The following is a 23,377-nucleotide window of genomic DNA, read 5'->3' on the forward strand; positions in this document are numbered from 1 at the left end:
GGATTGTTGATTCCAAGTTTTATACTTTACGTTTGCTTACCTTCTAGAAATCCTCCTTGCATTTATGAATTTAACCACACCCAAGACAATAATGCAAATTAACTATATATGGTTTATTAAAATATATAAAAGACAAAACAGAGGACTATATGCATCATTATAATCCATTTTGAGATATGCATATACGGTAGAATTATACAGTAAAATGTGTTTACATATATAGATTTTTATAGTTAGCGCATAATATTTTTTTGCATTTAAAACTGGCAGTGGTGATTTTATATTTCTCCTCAGACCTGGAAACCCTTCAGTCCACAGCAGGGTTCCAGCAGGAAATAGCCTTTTGAGAAAAGCTAGTGAGCAGCAGTACCTTTACACCTGAGATCTACAGATTAGAAAGCTCTCGCACAAAACAGCACACCCCCACCAGGACATAAAGCTTCTGGGAACAAACATGGTCAGCATGGAGGAGGACACGTTATCACATTGGATGGCCTTGACATGGCATATCATTATCAGCACCTTCTCCATTTATGGAGATACCGTAGTAGAGAGCAGAGTAGTCTTCCAGAAAAATATATTGCTGATTGTTGAACAGAATTGTGCTGAAAATCTCTACAAAATTGCCCAGCGATCATTTTACTATCCAACGTCCACTCTCGGAACATTATGTCACCCATTGGTGAGTCTGATCTCAGGAAGTCTCAAGATAGCTTACAGCCCAGCCACAGAATGGCAAAGCAACAGGACAAGGAGGAGGAGGAAGAATAGGTGGTTTCTGGGGACACTGGGGGGACAAGTGGGGACATTCCCATTGAGGATGAAGCTGAGTCCTTCTGATGGGTGTGGTTTTGATTGGTCCTTAATTGTTTGACTCTCTGGCCTGAAGACAGTCATGTCTGATGGTAATGGTGGTAGTGGTGGTGGTGATGGTGTTCATGGTGATGGTGGTGCTCGTGGCGCTGGACCAGAGGAACCACAAACCCTGGGCTGCCGGGCGGGCCCGATGCCTGCTCCCTCTCCAGCCCGGGCAGGGCCGAGGGTGCTGGGGGCTGCTGTTGGGGGTGTGAGTGCGGAGACAGGGGGGCTTTGGAGGGGGAGAGGGCCTCCCGGGCCTTGGCACGTAGCCGCCTGCTGTGGCTGTGCTGCAGGGGGTGTTGGTGGTGGCCGGAGGGCTGGCCCTGGGGCTGGTGGGGGAGATGGTACACATCCTGACCCCCGTGAGCTGCCGCGTTGCCCAGGTGCAGCATGGTCTGCGGAGGGGGATAGTAGCCATGGCACTTGCTGGCTTTGCCCCCTCCGCTGCCCCCGTTGTTACCTCCGTTACCCTTGGACGTTCCTTTGGGAGATTTGAAGAACTGGTTGCCTTTGCCCCTGGCATCTGTTGGGATGTAGTTCTCGCTGATGACCTGCGAGCGGCGCTGGTGAGCAGCGTGGGCCTCGGGCTCCTGGGACCTGGAGCGACTCTGCGACTGGGAGCTCCGGCCATGGGGTTCCTGCGGGGGAGGGGGAGGGGTGGTTCCTAGGATTCAGGGGGGGGAAGAGGGGTTGTGTTGAGGGGTCTGTGGAAACATTTTGATTTACAGACAGTGTGTAGATGAGATTACAACCTTCAAATCTGGAGGTGTAGTTCTCTATCCCGGCCAGGTCCAGGTAGTGATTCCTCCTTTCTGTGTTCTCGTCAACACAGTAATGCTGTCCTTCTTGGGCAGGGGCCTCACTGCTCTGGCCCCTGAGACACACAGGAGACCCAAACATCAAGCGTTATGAAGACATGGTGACAAAGCATGATATTCTCAGTTTTATATATTTAAACTTTAAACCAACTACTAGCACTAGGAATAGCATGACTTTTGACTGATTGAAATGTGCTTTCGAAGCCACTGTGAGCCCACCTGATGTGAGAAGAAAGCCGTCGGTCTGACGATCGCCCCTCCTCCTGGTGACAGCGACCAGATTCCCGCTCTGAAGAGAGAGAGAGACAAAGGAAAAGAGAGAACGAGAGAGACCATGTAAAGGCTGTGCATGGACATCTTACGTAGCACCATGCTGAATGTCTCCTGTCCTGGGTATAGCCTTGTTTCTCCTCTCCATCCTGGGTACCCTACCTGCCCCAGGTTGGGTGGCGTCTCTCCGGCGGGTGCTGGGCTCTGGAGTGACGGTCAGCTTGACTCGCAGGGTCTTACTCTTACTGTGGCACGAGTGGTTGACAGATGCATCCACCACGTCGTAGATGGTGTGCATCAAACTGGACATGTCCTGGAACACAGCGGACACGGAGAATCTGTTGTTTTTGATGTTTAGGACGTGACTTGTGTTATTGTTTGTTTGTTGTTGTTGTTGTTGTTTGTGAACGTTTTTACCTCTTTAGTAACTTTTCCACTGTTGTCAAAGTCGTAGAGGGTGAAGATCCACTCCTGACGGTTGTCTTCCTCAACAGAAACAGCACACTCCAGGTCCTGTTGGCACATGAACACAGAGACGATTTCACACAAATTGCATTTTGAGTCACCTTAAGTTGGCAAAAAAATGTCCATCGGTGTCTCAGCCAACAGAGGGCAGCAGTGTACAGCTATTTTATTACCACAGCGTGCGTTCACAAAATCCACATGTACCTTTCCTGGCTGCTTCTCAAAGCAAAAACAAAAAAACAAAGAACAATCCTATTTCTGCAGAAGCCTGTTAGATCCCAAGATGGTGAGAGAGGGAGGAAAGTGCGAGGAAGGAGGAGAGGAGGAGGGTGGGAGGAGTGAACGGCCATGTCCTTGTCTTTCTTCCTCTTCCCGGAATATGATTTTAGCCACACGTTTCAGTTACAGTTTTTTGGCCGTCACTTTGATTCTGAGGTATATGGTAACACGACTTGTACTTGGAAAAATAAACGTTGGGAGCTCTGGCTGGTTGGGTTGTGTTTGTCGTCATGCAGGGCAGCTGACGCTGAGAAGTGCCACATTTACAGATGTGAAGACCCCAACGACACAACCTCACCATTCACAGCTCAACAATACCCTTCACCCTATATAACTAAAACTGAACACCATAGAGTGGATCTGAACAGGGGGACACAGGACAGACTATGCACACATACTGAATATTTAAGACCGAGTGAGTCTTTGTCTCTTCATTCAACCATGAGTCGGAGCAGTCCAGTAAGATTGAAAGGAAACCAACAAAAAATTGAAGAAGAAGAGAAATACCGCCAGCATCCAGCATAATAGGCTACCCACAACTCCACCAAGCAGAATGAAAGATGAGGGGAGCACGGGGAGGATGAGGAGAGTCTTACATCCAGACTGATGCGTTTCTTCCCTGGGCCTTTGTTAGTGTCCCTCAGGACCACACGCTCCCCATCCTCAGAGTGGAGGTACTGCAGATAGCTCTCACAGCCCTCCGCCTTCTCTGGAGGAAGGACCACTAGAAACACATACAAGGAGAGAGAGAGACATGAACAAAGGGGGAGAGAGAAGAAAGATGGAAAGACAGGGAGAGATTCTTTCGTAAGTATCAACCAACTAGATTGTCTTCATCGTGCCGTATAGAATTGTTTGACACACATTTGATTTAATTCCCTGGAGGCGTCTGTGGTGTGTATACTGCTGATGCATGCAGACTGTAGATAAGATGAAAGCTTCCAGAATGCCGATGTATTTCTCAACTTACCCTCCAGGGGACAGTGATGTTCTACGAATTGTCTTTCCTTCAGCTCTCCATTTGCAAACTCCTATTGGGAGGGGGAGAGGGAGGAACAGAGCAATGGGAGAAGGGGAGAAGGGGAAAGAGAGAGGAAGAGAGAGGGTGGAGGGAGCGAGCGAGAGGGGAGAGATGTAAGTGAATCTACAGTTCTTTGACCACAGACGCAAAAAAAACAAACAGCTCAAGCCCAAGCATTTCCTACGCGGGGTGGACGGGCAGGGAGATGAGAGGGAGAAAGAGCTGCAGGCTCCTCCACAGACCAACACTCTGAACATCTGCACGCTTATTGTGTTTCACCGTCTGGGTCAGAAGGAGCGTGGCTGCCGCCAAGCTTTAAAAGATCCCTCCAATTCCCTCCAAACGCTCCTACATCCATCACCTCAGCCATATGCTCCCCATCATCCTCCTCTCCTCAAGGAGAAGCACACTGACCTGCTGGCTCTGCTCTCCGCTGAGAGAGAATAGAGAAAGAGGGGGCGAGGGGGGCTGTGGTGGAGGACGAGGATTAGGTCATGGAGACCCTTGGTTCAGAGAAAAGCAGGGTGTTGGAGGGATCCTTGTTGTGATGCGAGACACATTGTTTGTGAAGAACGTCATTCTATGAAGACATCCGTTTAGAACCGGTCGTCTGTCTGCATCGGAATAATCTATCATCTCCATTCTGAACAAACATGAAGCATGAAACTGTGTGAACACTTTGCAACATGAGAATGTGAGTGTTTGTTTTAAAATGTAGTAAAATTGCCGGATGGAAAATTCCATGTGGAGAGGATGGGACTGATTAAAGACAGAATTCTGCAGCCATACAATAACGAGGGAGGGGTCTGAGAGGATTGGGGAGAGAGAGGCAAAAAAAGGGGGGGGGGGGGGGGCTAAAGTCTTAAAGTTTTGCTGTCACATATTGTAAATCAACATAAATAATCCTTATCCTATATATCACAGAGCCACAAGAAATCTTTACCCACAAACTTAAGCAGACGCACACACATTGATACATTTTTAATTATAATTGCATTGTGGAAAAAATTTGAATGAAGAGTAGAACTAGCCCATTAAACCACAAGCAAGAACAGATAACTTTGTCATTCTCACTGCGCTAAACTGTTTTAGAACAGCTTTTAAATGAAGCCTCCAAAGATTCAATCAAGACTCAGATTTGAGTGAAACAAAAGAACTTCATGTACCTTTGGGGGAACCGAGGCTGTGGAATCAGCACATCTGTATACGTTTAGGTGAGACAGCCCCTCTCCCCCCACCCCACACCACACCACCCCACCTTCCCCTCCCTCCCTCCCTCCCTCCCTCCCTCCCTCCCTCCCTCCCTCCCTCCCTCCCTCCCTCCCTCCCTCCCTCCCTCCCTCCCTCCCTCCCTCCCTCCCTCCCTCCCTCCCTCCCTCCCTCCCTCCCTCCCTCCCACAATGCCAGAGTCTGTGGTGCCCACCATTCCTCCTAACTGCAGAGCATGAGAGGCCAGCGTATAATCAGGCCCTGACCTTGGGCTTCGTGGGGTGGACAGGGTGTGTGTCGCAATCAGAACAGGACCAAGTCATGCTCCTCCTCCCCTTCTGGACACAGCAGTGGGAGAGAAGTGGGAGAGACTGGGGGAAACTGGAGGATAACAGAGGTGGAGAAGATGGGGTGGGAGAGAATGAATGAAGGAAAGAAGGGGAAAGAGTGTACAGAGAGTATGTATAGGAGAGGAAGATATTGGAGAAGAGTGTGGGAAAAGGATTGGACGCAAGACAGGAGGCAGAGAAAGATATGGGGCAGAGGACAGGACAGGAGTGTGAGTAAGATAAGAGATGAAAGACGAGAGGAGGAGAGACGATTGGTTTCCTCAGCAGGGCTATAGTCTGGTGCCCATGTTGGTCCAGGAGAACATAGCAGGGTCTGAAGGAGAGGTGTGTATCCTGTAGGTGTCTAATAGGCTCTGGACAGCCTCTTGGAGAGGTAGAGGCAACCATTACCTTTCCCTGGGCCCCAAACAAGCAGCTGTCTTTAATCAGGACTCACAAAAGGCGTGCGCACACACACAAACACATACCAATTTTTTTTTTCATGCTTTCTGTAGCATAGTTCTTTTTTGTTTCCTTCAACACTGGATGCTTTTATCTCTTTTTCTGTACCTCAGTTTAATGAGGGGCAGTGGGGAAGAAAGGGAGGGAGGGAGGGTTCACAGCCAGATGGCTCCACTGAGGAGAGCATCAAAGAAACCCATCAGTTCATTTTAGCCTTACATTCTCATGGGTGTGTAAGGAACTGTAGGCAAAGGTGGAGCAACTGTAGGTGAAGCAACAACACTGACAATGAGCCACAACTAGGACAAAATCCAGTCTTCTCCTTGAACACCTCAGAAATCATGGGACGTCTTGCTGCGTGTGAGGAAGTGGGGTAGGGTTGTGGGGCACATGACATCTCTGAGCAGAGCCAGCCCTCCCTCCTTGCTTGTTACAGCCAATGGCAAAGCTAATGAGAGAACTGCTTGGGTGACCACAGTCTGCAGTTTAAAGTGTAACACATGGCATCACCACCACCCCCCCACGCTGTCAGCCCCAAATCTGCACGCCACATGTTTAATTAACAGTGAGTTGGCAGAACCAAACTGTGTCTGAACCTAATACGCTCAACTCTTGTTTTTAGAGATTTCAGAGACTGAAAAGTTGTGAATGGAGCAATGCTGGATGCTTTATTAATTTTGGGAAGCAGTATGGGAGGAATTAGGGGCTAAAACTCAGTTTACCGTAATGTTGTTTTAATAAAGGAGAACAAAGGTGTTCAAATGTCTGCTGACATATAAGTAGATTCTTCCAGACAACTGAAGATCAAACATGGAAGAGAGAAGTTGAACTAAAGAGAAGAGAATAGTAAACAAGAGACAGAGACAGAAAGAGGGAGCTAAAGACAGAGAGATGGAGAGACAGAAAAAGAATAGAGATGAGAGGAAGGATAGAGAAGGCAAGTAGAGAGGGAGAGAGAAGACCATGGTGTTTGTTCCTGACCGTGCCGCAGCTCTGCCAAGCTTCTCTAAAGATCAGCCCACTGCCAGACTCTTATGTGGGATAGAGTAACCAGGGGAAGCTTTCATAGCTCCCAACCAGGTGACATCAGACATCCCCCAGCAGTCTCTCCTCCTGCCTGCCTGCCACCCCTTTCTCCCCCTGCAAAACACTGCACATCTTTGTTCTCATCCCACGCTCTCTCGCCCTCCCGCCTCTTCCCTCACCCCTAAATATAAGCATGGCACTTTTTGTCTATTCTTCTAGCCATGTGCACATATATTTTTGAAAGCACTCCCCCCACCCGTCATCAGGAACAAAAGACGCAAACAGGATGCTTGTACACACTACTTCCCCTACCTCGGGGTAAGAAAACATGGCAAGCTGATCTGGAAGGGAACGAGTCCAAGTGGATGCATGTGTAAATAATCACTGAAAACCCAAAGACTGAAATAATTATTATTATTCCCAAATAATATGAGTGACATGGAATTATAGAAAAGTTGCTATTATGTTGCTTTTAAATGTATAAAAACTTCCTCTAAAAGTTATCTCAAAGTCTCATATTTCTTAAACTGTACACAGTATGTTTTGACCGGATACTTCAGGCCGTCTTACAGGCTGTGTCATTGCTTGAAGTCATGGAGAGTCTCTGGATAAAAACACTCACGAGGATGGGTTGCAGGAGGTTCAGAACATTTCTAGAAAAACACAGTCACCTGTAACAGACATAGGCAGGGGCCACCAGAAAGACTTGGTGGCAAGCCAGAGAAGCTTGAGGCTCTTTCCTCGCTGAGGGCAGCTTGTGTATGAGGACTGAGGAGTGTCCGTGTGATGAAAGGAACACCATTTTGTCAACAAACACAGTGTTCATTACTGCAGTCTGAAAGAGGAGAGGGAGTGGAGCCATTGAGAAATAAAAGTTCTTCATTCCAGAAGAAACCAACCTGGCCTTGACTCAAAACCAGATGTGAGTTGTTATGTTGAAAGGAGAGGTAGAAAGAGAGAGAGAGAGTAGGGATGGGGGGATGAAGAGAGGCAGAATGGGTTGTGGTTGAAAGAAAATTAGGGAGTTAAGGGGGGCGGTGGGAGAGTCAGGGGAGTTGCACAACTTCTGTTTCTTGACAGGAGAAACAACAGAGAAAAAACAATATGTTGGTCTCTAGTTGAAGTCGGCCCTTCTCTCTGATCAGAGCCAGTGGCCTATGTGGATCACATAGAGTCCAGAGAGGATTCTGAGAGCCAGACCCACTACAGCCAGTAGACACACAGTAGTATAAAGGCAGTATTAAGACATACTTTAAGACAATAGTTTGTGATCTCTAACCAAGTTTCTCAAAAGTCAATTTCAGAGTATGATGGTTCCAGTAAAGCAATTGAGCTTTAAGTGTGTTGACTGTTTATGGAAGACAAGACGCTACTCCTCAACTATGCTGGATCCTAAACTATGCAATTATAAATAGGGATGACAAGTACAGATATGTGTCACTGATCGGGATTCACGTAGATAACAGTCATATCCAACAGCTTTAGATCATAATCTCACATTTTTCAATCCACTCCCAAGCTGGACAGCTGAGAATGTAGCTTTATCCATCAATTGGGTTTCTCCATGTGTCTGTCTCTGCCATGACAGTGGCTCTATGAATGGGGCTGAGATGAGGCCTGGATGCCACCATGGCCCTGGCCCGGATCTGGCCCTGCCAGTGCAGCAGGGGCTTCACACCCTGAGGTCAGACGGGAGACAGAAGCTCTCCACTGGCAGGGCATGCGTTGGGGTGGAGGCCTCTTTGGTCACAGTGCAACAGCTGTGTTGAGCTGGATGAGCACGCTTTTCCGTCTCTGCGTCACAATTACTCCTCTGTCTGCCGTTTGAAGTCCTCAGCCCCCCTCCCCACCAGCTCCCCTGACTCGTACATCTTCGGACATCTTCTGGACCCCTATATACCCATATATATGACCTGCTGGATGTCATAAATAAAGATTAACATAGCCGGCTGACTGGCCCGCATCAGCACTGTAATCATCTTCTCTTCATTAAAGCAGGCTTTGATAAGAGTCTGATATTACTCTAGCCTCCTGTCAGCTGTCCCACAGAGGGCACCTACAATATGAACTTGGACACCATGTGTTTCATTCCAGTGACTGCAGGGGCATTATCACCGGATGATAGGTGAGTACTGAATGGATGAGATCATTATCATTCCCCAGCTGATCTATGACATCATGATTGATGTACTCCACAGACAGGTGGACATAACAGACCCAGATATCCCGTGGCGGTCACTGGAAAGGCAGTTTCGGACTGCTCCCAAACGTTGTAATGCAGTCTCCATGTTGCAGTCTCTCAGCTACATGCTGCTCAGTGAGCACTGCGGTTCAGTCTGACCAGTTCACAGGGCTTGGTTGCGTTACATGATACTCTCTCTGAGAACTTTTATGTGACCAGTGCCATGCTCTGAAGTACACTCAACATTTATTGGCCTAGTCAAGAAGGAAAAGTAGCAACATGGCTTGGTCTCGACAGAAGAAAAGACATGCCTCATAGTAAACTGTTCTGTGAGATGGTGCTCCAGTGCCAGACAGCTAGGGAAGCTATAGACAGACCCAAACCAGACATGACACACACACAGCACACATGGCTACACACACACACTGGCAAACATGGAAGGGGAGAGAGAGAGAAAACCAGTGCACGGCATATCAAAGGATGTGTGGGACAGGCGGTTGGACTCAAACAGGATGTTCCTCTGTTTCTGGCCTCCATGTGAAATTCTGTAAGCTCCTGCGCAGGCCCCGGCCCTGCAGGCCAGCCAATAGGGAGCCCCGCCAGGACGATAAAGCTGAGGGGATTTGTTCCACATTCCTCCGACCTTCGTAACAACACAGAGGAGCCGGGGAGCCAGGTTGTGGGTCAGGTGGCCAGGACATGAATCCCACTGTGATGTCTTACAAGTCCTCCTCTGACCTGGAGGGAGAAAGTCCTACCTACCAGCATCCCAGCGCAATGGGATGAAAAAAAAGAAGATTCACGGATCAATGATCACAGGAGATAGAGTGCTTTCACTCGCCGTCTTGGAGTTTCACTCCAACCCAACCCATGGGACACCTTTCCCTTATGTCTCCGTGAACCACAGCGAGCTTTACAGTGAGGTGAAAACCCGTTTCAACACATCCAATCCATCTGGGCTGCCAGGGTGTATTTTGAAATGTGGTTACGTGTCAGTTTCCCCTCCATCTTTTGTTTGGTGTTGAAATCAGTTGCCTTTTTATTGTCCTCACCTGTCAAGGCTACTGCCCTCATCACCATACTGCCTGGGTCTCCTCCTTTGTTGTTGTTCAACAGGTATCAGTCGCGGGGCTTTGAAGGCGGGAGTGGGCAGCTGATAGGGGCTGGCCTGTGGTCGGGGGCCCGTGGAGCTGCAGTCGTTACACAGTCTCTGTGGGTGACCGAGAAATGTAAACAAAGCATCCAAGGAGGGGAGGCGGATCTGCGGGCCCCGCGAAGGGGATTAGCAGCATGTCACTGACTGGACATGTGATATCTCACGTACATGTCGTCCCACTTAGCCGACGGCTGTACTGTAACGCTGGTGAGGAAACATGTATACCTATGAGCTTGAGCATGTGGTATACCAGCCAGGGGTTTTACCTGCCAGCCTGATGGGGCATGAGGATGGGGTTTGGCTGGGTAGGCCAGAACAGGTAGGCAGGCAGTCTGGCAGGCAGGCCCCAGCCCTCAACAGCTTCAAGTCCCAAAACCCAGACCAGCTACTCACACACAGAACAGATGCACATGACCACCAGCGATAAGGGGGCACCACCACAGCCGTGACAAATCAGCCAGTAATGTGGCGTGAACTCTCACAACAGGTCCATCTGGAAGGCGCACTGAGCAGAGACAGAGGGGATTGGTGTTCAACTGTACTGTTACAGCCATTTGGCCAAAGAGGGAATCTGAAAGGGCCATCAGAGACAAAGGCAAGACACAAAGAGGTATTGTGGGTGTGGAGTAACACAGTTCTGGGAGTTTGATTTGATTTGGGACCAATTACTGCTGACTGTAGTCAAATCTAAACTCCTAAGAGAGAGGACATCTTTTCTCAACATTGAGAAACAAATCTCTGTTGATCTGTCTCTCTCCCTCCTCTTTCTCTCTCTGACTCTGGCTGCCTGCGCTGGTCTGGAGGGACGACCAGCTTCAGAGACTGCCAGCATTCTTGACACTGGTGCAAGAACAGGCTTAATTCCAAGCTGTGAAGTTCCTCACAGGCCTGGAACTTGACAGGGGGTCGTCTCCGGGTCAACATAGACCTTCCTGAGGATTCCTAAAAATACTCCCCTGGGCACAGGAAGTTGAGCAGACTCCAGGTTCCTGAGGCTATGTGAAGGAAGTCTGGATATGTAAAATGGACCAGCGCCAATAGGCCACTGGCGGTATGGATTTGGCTAACATTGCATAACTTCCCATGGGAACGAAAGTACGGTGTAGAGAGCTGAAAATGGATGAGAAAATAAAAGAGAAAGAAGCACAACACGTGAGATGTCAGAGTCACAAGGACAAAAACAAGTCCCTGGCTCAGGAAGTAAAAAACTCTGACGGAAGTAACACTGGTCTGAGAGCTGAAGAGATGAGAGAGAAGGCAGGGTCTGAGCCTGCTCCTCTGCTGCTACCATGTGTGCACCTCAGTGACCTGAGAGGCGAGCCGTGTGTGTCTGAAACACAGTTCCCCAGTGGGAAATTCTGGAACGTAATTCATCCATAGCACAAGCAGAGATCAAAAGGCTATGGTGCAGAGGGCAGCTCCTCCTCCTCCTCCTCCTCCCCCCCCCCTCCCTTTCCTCCTTCCCTTCTTCCTCTTCTCCAGACCGGTCTCACAGCACAGTGCACTCTAGACTGCTGCTTTCAGGGGGATAATTACTGGAAACCAGGCTGGTGAGAAGGAACTGTCAAACATGGCTGAGTTCCTTCACAATTCTGACTGCTCACTTAAACTTCACTATTCTCCAGTGATTCTAATGTCAGGTGCATTCATATCTGAGGTGCATCTGGACCATCTACCTACTAACCTAAGGACTTATAGCCGAGAGTGGAGGGAAAGGTTAAGTCAAGGGAAGAAAGCCCACTTGAAAACACTTCAATCAGTGTGTGATAAACTGGGTGTGTGAGAGAGGAAGGGGGGGGGGGGCGCAGCAAAGTACAACATGATGATGTGCACACCATGTAATAACAGCCTGAGAGTGTCGAGATAAGTGGGTGTCACCCGGAGACGAGAGGCTTCTTCTCAGAGAAGAGTGCATGGCAAAGAGGGTAAAAGTTCAGATGTTGTGATACACTGGCATTCTTGAGCAGATGGGATCAGTTCGGCCCATATCAACATGAAGGAGAGGGTGCCACTGTGTTCCACTAGGGTGGGGGATGAAGGGAGGAGTAGGGGGGTGGGGTTTGGAGGGAGTCGTTAGGAGGGAGAGAGGGGGGTGGAGAGAGGAGGTAGGCGAGAGAGAGGGGGGCAGACTCCTGCTGGGCCGGAGACATATCCTGTCTCAACATACACAGTTTCTCAGTCTCAAGCATGGCCGCCAGTCTGTGTGTTTCATGTGTAAACACAATGCACAACTTGTGAGAGACAAATGTGCCAACTTTACCATCAGGGGTCCCTTTTTTAGTAAACACCTAATTTGTTTCTGCTGTTATAGTCTTTTTAATGCATAATATTTCTTCTATTCTCTATAAATACAACATTTCCTGGGATTTGTTCAGCTGACAATGATTTGTTGAAACCACTTTTTTCCAGTTTGTGAGGAAACAAATGGAAAACACTCCCAAATTGGTACAGCAGACACTATTTCTGAGGCGAAGCACCTTGAATAAAATCCACTTTCAGTAAAGTCTGGTCCCTTTCCAGCATGCCTCACATGGGCACACACACAAGCTCTCTGAAAGAGCCTCAGTGGCAGGCAACTCAGAGAGACCTGCTGTTTATTTGAAAAGAGCCTTTAGGTAAACATGTTACACGGCACACAGGCCCAGGTCAGCGTTTGAAGTGGACGAGGACGGAGAAGAAATGGGTGGGTTTGGGAGGGGGGGGGTTGCCTGTAGAGGAAACGAGAACAGTAGCCTCTTTCAGCTCTTTTTCATCCACTCCCTCCCTTTTTGTCAAATTGGAAAAGCACAAAGACGTATAGCTGTAGCAGATATCCACGTAAAATTGCAAACTATTAAGTTCGCTTGAATTTTTTGAAATATTTCTAATATTACAAAAGATAGAATTTGACTATTCAAAACAATACAAAATCTCACAGAATAATACAATGACAACAGATGGATTGAATATTGCCAAACTGAATCTGCACTAAATGAATCAGACAAAGAACAAAAATCAAGACTCCATTTTCTTTGGCCCATATGGAGCTTGACTCTCTCGCTGTTGATGAGGGGAGCAGGTTTGTGTCTGCACAGCCCAGCTCTGGCCTTTGAAGCTGCTAGTATGTTTCAACAGCTAACCACTTTCAGATGGGCCCGTGGTGTTTTATGAGCTGAATAATAGCGATACCTACACATGTGTTTGGGGTCCACAAAAGGGGAAGGCTGAATGCAGAGAGAGAGAGAGGGGGGGAGAGAGAGAGAGAGAGAGAGAGAGAGAGAGAGAGAGAGAGAGAGAGAGAGAAAGACTGTCTGTACTGGGGTTCTGTCTGAGATATCTTACACTAACATTTTATGAATTGCATTAAAGCAAAGAGGCATTAGAGGTGTCTACTGAGGAGTAATATTGTCAAAATATGTATTTGTATAATGAAGCATAAGTACATTCTGTTTCAAAGTTAACTCTACCATCAAATGTACCTTTGCTACAACCCTCATGGTATTGTGTCTTTGTGGGTAAATCTCTATCCAAAATCCATATAAAAGCCCTTCATCTCATGAGACTCCTGAAGTATAACCATGAATAAGCATCACAGTCTGAAAGTAGGATGCTTGTTTTGTCGTTCAGACTCTGTGAAGAGGTGTTGTGTTTCAGCCCCAATGGGGTTACAGCCAACTGTCTTCATAAAGCCTTCAGCTGCATTGCATCAACACAATGTATAACAACCAGGCCAAAGAGTCTCTCTCTCTCTCTCTCTCTCTCTCTCTCTCTCTCTCTCCACCCTTCTCTGTGTCCTCCTCTGCTTCCTGGACCTCTGTTTGTTTTGTGTGCAGACAGGAAGCCCAGATTTTAGGTGTCTGAAAGTCTCCGTTCCCCAGCTCAAGACCTAGCAGGACGTCAAGCTCTGGAATGTGGAGAGAGGATGAAGTTTCTAGAGCATTCAGGGGTGTGACTTGGAAGGCTTTCCATACAGGGATGACACACGCTTATAGACACGCACACGCACATACACAAACACACACAGGTAATCTCTAGGTCATCAGTATATCATCATTTAAAGGGTGTAGAGCAACTCAGGTGCTGACCTTTATGATGACTGCATTCAGGTTTGATGAATGGTTGGTTTCAAAACTCTTGTGTAATCTGAGGATGGTATTCTTATCTGTTACCTTTTACCAAGTTAATAAGCAAAAAGAAAAAAACGTATTCTCTATGTAAAAAAAAAAGAAAAGATTGTTCAGTATAGCAAATTTAAGGTTTTATATCGTTTGCATACAGTTTCATGGAGGGGTTTTGGTTTAGCCAAGCATTCAAACACAACCTCGCAATGACTAATTAAAACCATATATTCAATTAAGAGTGTCCATAATGACACCATATAATAACACAAATTACAACCGTGACTGAAAAAATTAAATATTCCCTTGGCTGCGCTAAGGCTTGCAAAATGAAGTCCACTTGGAAAAGAACTAAAGCTTTCTACGAGGGAACAGGGGTTTATGTGGAAACATACCTTACACACTAAAATGTAATAACCTTTGAGTCTCCCGGTGTTTTACTTGGCCGGGAGAAGCACAAGATCAAACACAGACTTGGATCCAGCAGACTTAGCCAAAAATGTCAGCGCTAAGCACTGGGCTCCGGCTCCAGGTATTTTCTTTCCTCTGGCAGTGAGAACAGCAGAAAGCCCAGGCAGCGTTAACCCTCCCTGGGGCAGCCCCCTGACAGCCACCCAGCCACCACCTCTCCGCCCTGGGTCACTCTGCTGTAGTCTGTACCAGCCTGGGGAAGCCAATTCTCTGTGGTCACTGGAGCTAGGCCTAATCAGTAATCACTTAGTGGCTTGGAAATCAAGATTTGTTGAAACCTCATGGTGTCATTCAAGAGAAACAAAAAGGGAGAGGTGTTTCTGACATACTTTAGAAATAGATAAGCAATGATTGTGCGGTTGTATGTCAGGAGTGGGAATTACATGACAAATATTGCATGCGGCTAGTTCATACAGATTCCAGGGTAGAGAAGACATAGTAGTTGGCTAATGAGGTGACTCCAATGGAGCTCTAGAGACGAATATGATTTACTGCATGTCCATAGATAAGACACCAATTTAAAGACAGCAAGGGGGATCTATTACTTTGTTTAGCCTTAACCCACACTGGGACTATCTTGTACCACAACACAGCTATCACATGGCTGACTTTGGACAAGCAAATTCTCCAGGGTGGTTGTCAGAACTACAGATAGACTGAATGGTCCCAATTACTTGTAGTGTTACTTTTGATGTCAGTATCTTCTCAGACTCCTTTAAATTGATTGTCTTTACCAATCAACCCAGGTGCTGTTGACCATGATGCTTGCAGAATAACGGACCTATGGACTTTGGGGAAACAACCCATTAGAGGGTGTGTGAGCCAGGCTGGTGACACCTTGGTTGCTCATGGTGCCCTGTGCTGCTCAGTCTCCTTCCCAGGCAGTGCTTGGAGGGGGATTAGGTTGAAAGTGAGCAAACAGCTTCAAAGGGCCTCCGACAGTATAAATATCCTCAGATAAATAAACATTCAATCTGCCTGCAGTGTTCTAATGTATTTTTCCATGAAACACAGGCCATGAAAAACGCACACACGCACACACACGTACGAACACACACTCACATATTCTCTATCTCTCTTTACCTCCTTCTTTGTCTCTCTCTTCTCTCTCTTTCTCTCTTTTTGTCTTTGAGTTTCTCCACAAACACACCCACACACACACAAAGCCTATCACGCACTAATATAAGGATAACACAAAAGGAAACCACCAGTATCACGCCTCAAGTCCAAGTCAAACAGGTGTCAAAGTCAACAATAACAAAGGACTCAATGTTTACTTCTGACATATGGGACGGGGGGATAAGTTTGCCTTTCAAGTTACAAGTCAAATGCCTACTAAAGATGGTCAAGGAATCGCTAGCCATCTCCTGCCACCATAAACAAAGCCCCAAAGGAAGTTGATAAGTTTTTAGGTCCTGTTCATTCCCCCTCTACCTCCAAACCTCCTCAAACATCTCCCTGAAAAAAAGAACAGCACCCACAACCCACCCTCCTCCTTCTCTCCTCCTCCCTGCCACCTCCCCATTTCCCACCACTGCCCCTCTCCCTGCTCCAAGATTTTGCTCTACAAACCAGGAACAGATGTCTGCCGGGGCCGTGCTGAAAGACCCCGCTGTTCTGGACTCCAGCCACATGCTTTTCATTCAGAGATGAAGGCTCACAGCTCGCCTTCTTGTGAAGCCAATTTTTTTTAAATGAAGGGGAGAGAAAAAATTGCCTGCAATGCATTCAAGTCCCTTCAAACATGATACATACTGTACACACATATACGAGCACACCTTTATCGCATCCTCCTCACCATGGCTGTGGCTGATGTCACATCAAAGGGACACTCTTTCCATTCTCTATTCCCATGAAGAGCTAGAGCAGATGTAATCAGAATTTCTGTACCAATAGGGAAGTGATGAAGAGGAGTATAAATATCTTGAATGACATGGCTGTGAACATGTCTAAAATGAATACAAGGACCATAGAAACAACGGCTACCCTCACTCCACACTATGCAACTGCCACTCAGTTGAAAGTGAATGACCCAGTTTGGACTACAGAGAGAGAGTTCAGTGTGCAGGTAAGAAAAAAACAGATGTCACTGAGGGCCACAGCCTTAAAATTACCCAGATATCCTTGCACCATGTCCAAACCAAATACCCCTCAGTATAAAAATTAACGTTTAGAGTATAAGATATACGCAAATGCCTGAAGGCTAGAAGGTCCAAATTAAACATCCCTTTTTTTGAGTGAAATGAAAAAATATATATATATTTAAAGGGGAAGGCATATTAAAATCCTTGACGATTCCTGTATGTCCTTACTATAAAAATCTTCTTTTACTACACTCCAAAACCCAGCCAGAATATTTTTAAGCGTTTTACAGATTTTGGCACTGGCTTATGGGGTCATCCCTAACAACATCTACGTCCTTCTGGGGACAGTGTTATCTGGGTGAGGTGTAATAGGTCTTTGTTACAGGGTTTGTAAAGTTGACACAATCCCTCCTGATGGCCCTGGACTCTGGGAAGCTTGAGACAAAGATGGTGCTGAAAGGCTGATTTGGCCCTGTCATTATTTAGGCATCCGAGCGTGTTTCTGTGTGTGTGAAACATGGCGGAGACTGTTGATGTTTCCAGAGGTGAGGAGGCACAGTGACCCTTCACAGAGTCCTCCCGACTGGTGAATACACACTGCTCTGGATAAGGACAGGGTTGAGGGGAACGGGCGCTTCTCCATATAGTATGCATCATTTACAGACTGGGCTTATTTTTCAAGGGGGGAGTGTTGGGTGCTCTGCTCATTTCTCTTATTTTGGCTCTCAAATTTGGCTGTCACTTTGATGTTGGCTGTGGTGACATTTCCAGGCTGCACCAGGTGCTTGCACAGGTATGACTTGTCTTGAACACCTGCAAAGGAGTTCATCAAGATCTAGTCTACTTGTCACAGGCAGGGCCAAGCCATCTTGCTGAATCACATGCCCTGTCCTCCCACTGTGGCCTGAGGACAGTATCAGCTTACATCTTATGGGCGGCAAGCCAACTTCAACTTATATCATCAATCAAAACCAAACCTTATGGGTTGTTCATAACCAACATAAATACTTGTGTAAAATACATTGCTTAAGTATCTTTGTATCTGTATACACAATACCTTGTAGTGAATATAGTTCATGCACCCTAAAAAACACATTTGGTCGAAAGGGACGGAGAAATAGAGATACAGTGCAACCATGCACTCTCATATTATGAGATGACGCCCAATACAAATGCCCCAAGAAGGATAATCAATGCTAAAATACACAGTAATACCAGGATTGTGAGAAACATTCCCTCCTGTTCCTGCCCCCTGGCCCTCCAACCATCCCCCATCCCCCAGGACAGAGCATGTGGGGGGATGGAGGGATAGAGTAGAAGAGGGGTGAGGGCTCGGAGGCTCCAGTGATATCAGAGCCCTTTTATAACTCCCAGCTCAGTTCTTTGAAGTTGAAGCCAGACAGCTCAGGAATCCCACTCCCCCCAACCCCTCTGACAATGGGGAGGGGGAAGGGGAAGAGGGGAGAGCCTAACAACACGTTAGGCCGAGCATCTCCCAATATGGAATCATAAGCACTTCTAACTGTTCCAAGAACCTTCAAGCCAGGTCAGTCCTCTTTGGGGGCATTAAAACATGGCTAAACAAGGCAACAGATTTGTTAATCCATTAGTCAGTAATTAGCGAAGGCAATACATTGCAGTGATGCAAAATCAGATATGACGTGACTTGTAAATATCATTCCTCTGTTTCAAACAAGATCCCATTTATGGTGGTTAGCGATTCTGAATATCCATCATTGCAGCCTGATTTGCAGCCAACTGTGACTTTTGTTTCAGTTTATTTAACTGATAAATGACAGTCACTGTCATTGTAACAGATAATAAATCCTAAACTTTGATATGAGAAGTCCAGAGAGCCTAAATATGTTATCCAGTATGTTTAAAAACAAATAATGCAATAACAAACCTCACTGTATTTAATCACTCTAGCCAAAATTCCTACACAGAGCAAATTCAAAAGTAAACAGGAAAAACAAGTCGAGCAAGATGAGCTTAAAACCGACATTTATTCAGTTTTGGTCATAGTGTGAAAGTTGCTTTAACAGCCTGCGTCTGAAGGAAAATAAATCAAGGCTGCCACTTTGATTGAACAGAGAGTGGGACCCACCTACTAATAACATCCAAGCCTGAGCATTTGGTGGTTTTCCCCTTGGGGGAGTGAGAGCTAGAATTCCTCTGAAGCCGAGGAAAGTTCTCTTTAAATTTGCCAGGAGTGGGCGGGTAATAACCCTGATATAATCCATAACTCGTCCAGAATTACCGCCACACACCTCCTCAGAGCCACCAACACCCCCGGGTGAACTCCTCAGCTCTCGCTCCCTTCAACATGACATGCTAAGTGATGTCATGTTACGCTGCAGAGAGGTGTCTGCTCAGAGCTGGACTAGAATAGGAGACACAGTCCTCAGTGATGCTGCCAGCAGACGCAAAAACAACATTAGCATCCCACAGTCTCGACGACAGCTACCTTTCCTTTCAGTTTCCTCTGATGTAATGTTGCCTGTGTGTGTGGGTCACTTTGTTTGTATGACTGACTGCGTATGTGCATGTGTGTGTTCTGAATTTCCAAACCTCCCCTCAAGCCTCATGGCTGTCATAAGTTATCCAGCTTTCTGGAGGATAACCACAGCACTGTACGCCCCACTGCCAGGACTGAGGGAAATAACAACAAAGCAGGACTTCAGAGAGACATCAACATGTTTTTGCAAAGGTCTCAAAATACAATTAGTTTCACTTTTAAGTGTTGTTAAGAGACAATTTGATCTTGCAGGTAAAAGGAAACACATTTTCCTGCCAACGTTCAACTGACACTTAAAATCCAGATAAACCAATAAGTGATGGAGCCACAATCAGTCCACACACTGACTGTCTACATGTGCTTGAACGAAGCAAGATATTCATTAGCACATTGAAACTTGCAGTAGTTAAACCCAGATAATAAATGTTTCTGTAAACTCCACCATACTCTCATTAATGGACATTTATGGGGATCATTTTTGTACTTTACAGTATAAAGCTTTAACATAATATTAGCCATTGTATAGGATTCGTAATTGATAACATGACAATGAAAGTATTCAGGATTAAGGAAAGGTGGGCCATTTTTACCTGGATGCTCTTCAGCTTGTCATCTGACGCGGTGTACCTCTCACATTCCTCCATCCCTCTTCGGAGGAAAGCGTTCACAACAAAACTGTCTCCTGAAAATCGGCACCAAACGACTAATCAGCGAGTCTTAATGATATACCAACACAAAAAACAGCTATTGTTACTCGTTAATTAAAAACGATCGAGGTTTATTCTCACCTTCAGGATTTTCCCTGCGTTTACACGCTGGTTAAAAGCAACACATGGAAGGACACATTAGAAATTAAATAAAAAACATAAAAGAAAGGATTTTAAGGAATTTACAATTTTTGAATTTCGAACAGCCTTATAGCAAATATCTTACCATGTTTTGATTGAAGTTTCCCCATCCTAACGTTCCTTTCCTTAATTAATCACACTTCTTTAGCAATCCGTCATGGATTACATTCAATGGGTAGAAAATGTTACATTGTGTCTTTTATGCAAGAACAGGTAGATTCCAAAGTTTTTCAATGGTTTTTCGAAAGCCATTCAAAAGTAATGAACACTCTTTCGGTCTCAAAGCGGAGGAAACGCTCTCTTGAGAAAAATAAAGGTCTTCACAGAAAGGGACCGACTCTCACTTGGTCAGGCTCTACATCAGAATGGTATGCAATCTAGCGCACACAGCGGGCGCGCTGGCAGGGAATACAACGGACATAGTTCAACTGCGCCTCCTGTTGGTGCCAATAAAAACAACTTTGTTATCCATCATTGGAAGTTTGGGACTGTTACAGTCAATAACTGGAGTATTACTGGTTCATATCACTAATGGGTGAAATTGGTTCATATTACTAATGAGATGTTTCAGATGTGCCTGTAAAGTGCAATACACAGCAAGGTGAGAACACTAGTAGGCTATGTTTCATCCCACATAGGGTGTTACGGAGCATCTCTCTAATAATGACAGGAATCTGTTTGTGTGTGTGTGTGTTTGTGTAGGTGTGTGTGTAGGTGTGTGTGTGTGCAAATTAGGATGGGTTTAGTTTCCCACGATCATAGAAAGAACGGGCACTCTGCAAAGTTCATATGTTGCAGGTGTCCTCTTCCATCCATGGGAGTAGGCTATACAGTGAAATCGGTTGTAAAAGCGAATTCGATTCTAAATAACAAAACAGAATTTTCCTTACTAGCCTACGCTTAGTTTCATTTAACTGCAAATGCTTTTGTTAATTGCATTAGTTCAATCGCGGTAGGCTAGGCAGTTTTGATATCAGGAAACGTATTCATTACAAACATTGCCTGATCTATAGGATATCCACTATCCACAAAATCTCTTCTGTTAGCTAGCCAGCTCTTATGAAATGGCATTACATTTAGTAATTTACATTTAAAAGCAGCTGAATATCGGTTGCAAAAGCGAATTCGCTTCTATTATTGTGTTTCCTGATGTCAAAACTGCCTGCACAAGCGCTGTATGGTGAATCAGGCCCACGGTTTCGCCGTGTGACACACGCATTTCAACCATTTCTCACGCTCTCACGCCAGATCTTGTAGGCTATATCTCACGCTGAAAAGGCAACGCCAAACAAATAGCCAAGCTGAACTTGTAAACAGTAACGAATGTAATTACGCATGTAATTACTTCTGTTGTGAACTAGCCTAAATGTTTAGATGTGGTGGTAAGACAATTGAACAGAAATCCAATATAGCCTAGTAGGCTACATTTTGATCAACATAACATTAGCAATTTATAACGTAGGAAACAGCAGACAAATCAAGGCTACATTATTTGACTAGAATAGATGTGGAGGTTGAACAAGTACTTCAGAGATGACAGATAATTTCTATTGTGATATGAGAAATAGGTACCAAAACCAATGAGAAGAACTGTCATCACCAGCTGCATCATGGGCACTGCACTAGGCTATCTATCTATAATTCCAGAAATCTGTGTGTCTCAACATCATCGTGTGCACTGTACCCTATCTATTGTTCAAGGAATCAGTATTTGTGTGTTTCACCGACATCACCGACTGCATCACGGGCACTGTGCACCAGTAGGACAAAAAGAACATCTGGTATAAACAAACACATTTGCATGGATTATTGTTGGTAGACAGTTTTTGCAGTGATCTTTATGGATCACTGCCACACATTTCAACTTCAGTCTGCACAGACAATTGTTCTATACACAGAACCAGGAAGAAAATTGGATTCCTGGCAGCCATCATCAGAGCTCTCTTTGAAGTTTTACTGTTTGCTTACTTCAGAGGTGTTGAACCAGGCCAGGGTCACAAGACAAGTTTTCTGATTATCCATTTGTTAAGGCACTCCTTTGTTCAACAGGTAAACAGAAAGATGATATCATCACTGTCAAGATAAACTACATGTGCACCCTGAAATACATGTTTAGCATGTTTATATTTTTGCACTTCTGCTACTATACACCTACTGATTTAGTGCAGTTTGCTATTTATTATGAGCAAGGTTGTCTTTGGTCTCTAATATCACACACACATGCACTCCTAAACACATGCACACAGACAGACACAAATATTTTATTTTCTATCCCTTAAACTCTGTGATGGTAGAGACAGTTATTTGTTGTTCAGCTCATGTATCGCCGTTGCTGTTTGAGGTGATCTTTCTCTCTCAAGCTGCCTGACAGAGAGAAGCTTTCACAGATCGCTCTCTGGGCCTGACAGGATGAGCAGACATTTGCATAGCTCATTGATGGCTGTTCTCTTTGATCTTTGTAGCAGTGCCTAATTATCACTCTTCCTCTATGCAGCCTGCTTCTCAAGCTGCATGTCTCTTTTTGAGCTTCCTCTCTGCTCTCTTCTCCAACTCTTCTTTCCAGCTCGTACCTCCCTCCTAGCGGGCTGTTTCAATGAATGACAAACATATGGGACATGAAACAAACGCACTGAACAGCACAAATAACAACTGTTTGAAAAATAATGAATGAAAACAGAAGTAGCTTTAGCGTGGCAGTTGTCTCCACATATCTCTCAGGTTTCACTTAGGGGAGACACTGAGAATTATTATCAAAGCCTGTCACATGGATGAAAGGGAGTAAGGATGAAACAGCTGTTCTGACACTGTTAACGTTGGTTTATGCATTCCTGTGAAAGATTCTCACAGAGGATGGCATCATTATTGGGGTTGTTTCAGATTGTTAGCTAGTGCCCTATGAACTCAGGTAGTCCATTAGTGAAACATGATACATAGGAATATAGGTTCAGTGGCTTCAAAGGAAATAACTGTCATACAAAAACGACACCCCTGTCAACTGGACAGATAATTAAAAACACCGCAGGCAGCAATGATATTAAATTATTACTGACCTATTAGGCATGTAAAAAACGTAGCTTTGGGAATATCGCCCCCCCCCCAAAAAAAATGAAGAGTGGACTGGAATGTGACCAAAGGGTTTTCTCACTTCATGGAACTGACGGCTCCACTTTTTCTTAAACATGTTGTGAAGTATGTGAAGTCTATCCCCTCCCTTTGTAATCATAATTGGCACCTGCCCTGATCTTCCATACATTTCAACCATGTTGGGTAGAGGACAGTGGTTG

At 45.7% G+C, this 23,377-nt stretch overlaps 1 protein-coding gene across 1 annotated transcript; it reads right to left on the reverse strand.

Moving 5' to 3' along the window:
- Positions 1 to 115: 115 nt before the first annotated feature.
- Positions 116 to 20,441, reverse strand: nkd2b (NKD inhibitor of WNT signaling pathway 2b). The gene is made up of 10 exons (XM_084669236.1): positions 20,179 to 20,441; positions 20,034 to 20,060; positions 19,836 to 19,927; positions 3,661 to 3,721; positions 3,287 to 3,414; positions 2,364 to 2,459; positions 2,109 to 2,259; positions 1,896 to 1,965; positions 1,611 to 1,732; positions 116 to 1,522 (listed from the first exon to the last, which is right to left on the reverse strand). Exons 1-10 carry the CDS (start codon positions 20,201 to 20,203, stop codon positions 894 to 896), a joined length of 1,401 nt encoding a protein of 466 aa, XP_084525362.1. The 5' UTR covers positions 20,204 to 20,441; the 3' UTR covers positions 116 to 893.
- Between the last annotated feature and the right edge of the window lie 2,936 nt (positions 20,442 to 23,377).

Source organism: Hypomesus nipponensis, chromosome 2 (assembly GCF_054491055.1).
Source record: "Hypomesus nipponensis isolate SF chromosome 2, ASM5449105v1, whole genome shotgun sequence".
In the NCBI taxonomy this organism is placed as follows: Eukaryota; Metazoa; Chordata; class Actinopteri; order Osmeriformes; family Osmeridae; genus Hypomesus; species Hypomesus nipponensis.